Source organism: Phoenix dactylifera, chromosome 2 (genome assembly GCF_051530095.1).
Source record: "Phoenix dactylifera cultivar Ajwa chromosome 2, Ajwa_hap1_PhDact_Kaust_v1.1, whole genome shotgun sequence".
NCBI classification, from domain to species: domain Eukaryota; kingdom Viridiplantae; phylum Streptophyta; class Magnoliopsida; order Arecales; family Arecaceae; genus Phoenix; species Phoenix dactylifera.
Window position 1 is genome coordinate 20,287,750 of NC_143191.1, and position 4,560 is coordinate 20,292,309.

A 4,560-nucleotide genomic window follows, 5' to 3' on the forward strand; every position below is an offset into this window, starting at 1 on the left:
TCTCGTGCCATTTGAAGATCCCTAGAGAAAGTTATGGCATTTTTACTACAGCGCATCTGGACTAGTAGTGCCCAGCGAAGTGCATTTAATTTGGTCTTTTTTCCAGCACATAGTTTCATTTTCCTAAGTGTCTTTTGGTATTTCTAAATATTGGAACATATAACTAGACTCCCATCAATATGTTTTAGCACTGTTTTGTCTTACCTATGCTTGGAGGGATGTTCCAAGATAGCATATTAAATGGGTACATGAATGAAATGAAAAAGAGAGTTGTTATTTTCAGAATTCCTTTCCAGCAAGCCTTTCTTGCTTTTGTGAGTTGAGTGGCATTCTCCTAGCAATCAAGCGTGTGGCTTGGTCGCATCGAGTGCCATCTGCGATTAGTAGCGTCGAGTGGCATCCGCTATCCCTGGTTGAGTGGCATCCCAAAATCATGTTTTCCTTGGTTGAATCCTTTTGGTTTGGCCAAGACTTGCAGGTTTCAGCCTGCATCAAATTGGTATCAGAGCAGGTTTTCCAGCTGTGGTGTCCTTTATTTCGAAATTGTTCGAGCCTCTCGTATCTTCGGGTCCTTTATAATGCCTCCACGGTGTCAAAGGAATCCTCCACAACGTCAAAGGGATGCGAAGCGTGATGAAGTGTAAGCTGAACTTGCCGCATTACGAGAATCGAATCAAGCACTGACAGACATGGTAAATAAACTCTGTCAGCGGATTCAAGCTTCACCCACTTGAAGCCATAGAAGTCAAGAAAGTGGACACAATATCTTCTTCAACAACCACAGCCAAAATGATCGTTCATCTTCTTCCAGTTCTGTTCCAGAACCTAGTGTCACTGATTAATGGTCCATGGAACGCTTGACCCGTGCTTTGGAGAATACTGATCGAAGCATCCAAGTTCAAGTGCAAGACTTTGATGGCAAACTTGATGCTGATGGTTATTGTGACTGGATGGCATCTTTAGAAGCTTTTTTTGATGGAAAATTTCTTACAGATGAGAAAAAGGTGTAGTTCGTGGCTACGAAGTTGAAGGGTCATGCTTTAATCTGGTGGCAATAATATCAGCGTAGCAGAGATCGAAGAGAAATCCCAAGAGTCAATACCAGGGCTGAGATGAAATTGAAGCTTGATGAGAAATTTCTTCCCTTGGATTATTCTCAAACTCTCTACCAAAATTTCCATTAGTTGAATCAGCGTGTCGAGCAATTTGTTAGTGATTATACAAAGCAATTCTACAAGCTTATGAGTCGTGTGAGTTTACAAGAATCTGATGATCAATTGGTGGCTAGATATGTGAGTGGACTGAAAACCTCAAAGGCGAGCTTATGATGCATTCGCTTCATTCTCTAGAGGAAGCATATCAAAAGGCATTGAAGGCAGAAGAGAAAATAAAATGGAGTTCATACCGAAAGGGTGAAAGCTTAAAAGGGGTGAAAAAGAAGGGTAAGAAGTTGGCTCCTATCTCTGAAAAAACAAACCCAACATCAGGGTGGAGGGAGTAAGGAGAGTGGAAAGTTTCATTCATCTTCCAACAAATATTTTCGGTGTGGTAAATCTGGGCATAGATCCTATGAAAGTCCAAAGAAGAAAGCTGAATTGCATCTTGCGGAAGAAGAAGATGAAGGGCCAATTTATGATGAAGAACCAGAGGTTGATCTTAATGAAGAATATTGTGAAGGTGATTGTGATGCGGAAAGTTTTGTAATCCGGCAAGTGCTGACTGTTCAAGAGACTGATAGATGGTTGAGGCATAACATTTTTCGAACCTATTGTCTTTCTTATGGAAAGAAGTGCATCTTGATGATTGATTCGGAAATTTGTGAGAACATGGTGTCAAAAGTAGTGATAGAAAAGCTGAAGCTTTCTTGTGAACACCATCCAAAGCCTTATAAGGTTTCCTGGTTCAAAAAGGGTGGAGAAATCATGGTGACTCAGAGATGCAAAGTAAAGTTTGTTGTTGGCAAGTATGAAGATAAAATTTTTTTTGATGTGCTGCCCATGGATGCTTGTCATTTGCTTCTTGGCAGACCATGGCAGTTTGGTAGGAATGCTTATCATGATGGAAGGAAGAACACTTACACTATTATCCATAACAAATTGAAGCATGTTTTGACCCCGATAAAAGACATTTCAAATAGTGTGCCTTCTTCGAACCAGATCAGCTTATTATCTTACAAAGAATTTGAAGAGTCCTACAAAAAAGATGGTATTGTTTATGCTCTGGTTGCTGCAGAAAAAAGTGAAGAACTTGAAACAAAAGTTTCGAACGAAGTTCGAGGCTTATTGGATAGATTCAAAGGCTTAGCTCCAGCTGACCTTCCTGCTGGTTTACCACCACTTCGGGACATTCAGCATCAAATTGATTTCATTCTAGGTGCTATTCTTCCTAATCTGCCTCATTATAGAATGTCTCCTAATGAGCATGCTGAATTACAAAGGCAAATCATTGATTTATTGCAAAAGGGATTGATTAGAGAATCACTTAGTCCTTATGCTATCCCTGGCCTTTTAACTCCTAAGAAAGATAAAACATGGAAAATGTGTGTTGATAGTAGAGCTATAAACAAGATTACAATCAAGTATAGGTTTTCCATCCCTAGACTTGATGATATGCTGGATGAGTTGGCTGGTGCAAAGGTGTTTTCTAAGATTGATTTACGGAGTGGTAATCACCAAATCCGAATTAGAAAAGGTGATGAGTGGAAAATAGCCTTTAAAACCAAAGATGGTTTGTATGAGTGGCTGGTTATGCCATTTGGATTATCAAATGCCCCCGGCACTTTCATGAGGCTTATGACCCAAGTTTTGAAGAACTTCATGGGGAAGTATGTTGTGGTGTATTTTCATGACATCCTGGTTTACAGCAAGGATAGTATAGAACATGTGAATCACCTATCCAATGTTTTCAAAATGCTCCATAAAAACCAGTTGTATATGAATCTGAAGAAGTGCTCTTTCACGACTAATCAAGTTGTATTTCTAGGCTATGTTGTTAGTGCAGATGGCATAAAGATGAATGACGAGAAGGTAAAGGCTATTCTTGATTGGCCTACGCCTAGAAGTCTGACTGACGTGAGAAACTTTCATGGTTTGGCATCATTCTATAGGAGATTTATCCGACACTTTAGTACCATTGCTGCTCCAATGATGGATGTTCTAAAGAAGAAGAAATTTCAATGGACCAATTAGGCTGAAAGAAGTTTTCAAGAGTTGAAGTCCAAACTTGTTGAAGCACCGGTCCTAGCACTACCAGATTTCTCTAAGCCATTCCAAGTGGAGTGTGATGCTTCCAAAGTTGGCATAGGAGTTGTTCTCTTGCAAGAGGGAAGATCTATTGCTTATTTCAGTGAGAAATTCAATAATGCAAAGTTGAAATATTCAACCTATGACAAGGAGCTATATGTAATTGTTCAAGCCTTGCGGCATTGGGAACATTATCTTATTGGTGTCGAATTTGTGCTCTATTCCGACCATGAAGTTTTGAGATGAAGGGAAGAGCCGATTTTTGCATGCATATAATATTAAAAAAAAAATTCAAAAAAAATGCAGCGGAAAGATAGAATTAAACACTTTAATTCTAGGCATTCATCAGAGATCATATCTCAAAAATAAAACTCCAGGAACGTTTAAACAAGTTTATGTAAAAACGACTATGCATGATTAAACATGTGATCAGAAAAATACAGCCCTAGTTAAGTTCTAAACTTAACTAATATTAAAACCATACCTTATGGAGAAGAAGATGAATCTGAAGATGGAGAAGGTCGAGCCTTGCAGCCACACATGTGTCTGGCCTCTACGGATCGTCCATGCGAAGCTCCGGTTGATCTGATCCTGTAGAAGTGCTAGCTTGTGCAGAACCCTGCTAAAGCTGATTTCGTTCTTCCTTCTATCAATCAACCTTTGATTGATCTTCTTGGAAGATGAAGGAGGAATGGTTTATAGGAAATGAAGTAGTGAGTAGATCCCAGGGAACTTGCTGAGAAGCTTAGTGGAGAGCACCCAAAGAAGTGGGAATCTGTCATTCCTCAAGCTGAATTTGCTTATAATAGTTCAGCCAGTCGATCAACGAAGAAGCCTCCATTCGAAGTTATCTATGGCAAAAATCCAAGTCACGTTCTTGATCTCTTGCCACTACCAAATCAAACAAGAGTGAGTATGGAAGTTGAAGAGTTTGCTGAGCACATAAAGGAGGTCCATAAACAAGTTTGACATCAGCTGCAGCAATCTACTCAAATGTACAAGTCACAAGTTGATGTTCATCGAAGGAAGTTAGAGTTCAAGGAAGGAGATTTGGTTATGGTATATTTGAGGAAGGAAATATTTCCTACAGGTACTTATAATAAGCTAAAACAGAGAAAGTTTGGACCTTGTCGGATTCTGAAGAAGTTGGGTCCAAATGCCTATCGAATTGAACTGCATGGAGGATTTTCAATCAGTCCTACCTTCAACATATGTGATCTTTATCCTTATTATGGAGATGAGGAAAAGATTGTGTTTCAACCAAAAGACTTCGAGTGCCGCCTCTCTAATCCTCCGCGTGAGTCTGTTGATGTTCTCG

The 4,560-nt window shown here is 39.6% G+C and overlaps 1 protein-coding gene across 1 annotated transcript; it reads left to right on the forward strand.

Moving 5' to 3' along the window:
• Positions 1 to 848: 848 nt before the first annotated feature.
• LOC149768239 (uncharacterized) lies at positions 849 to 3,188 on the forward strand. The gene is made up of 3 exons (XM_089927848.1): positions 849 to 1,004; positions 1,185 to 1,292; positions 1,488 to 3,188. The coding sequence occupies exons 1-3, from the start codon at positions 849 to 851 to the stop codon at positions 3,186 to 3,188; spliced, it is 1,965 nt and encodes a 654-aa protein (XP_089783974.1).
• Positions 3,189 to 4,560: the final 1,372 nt, after the last annotated feature.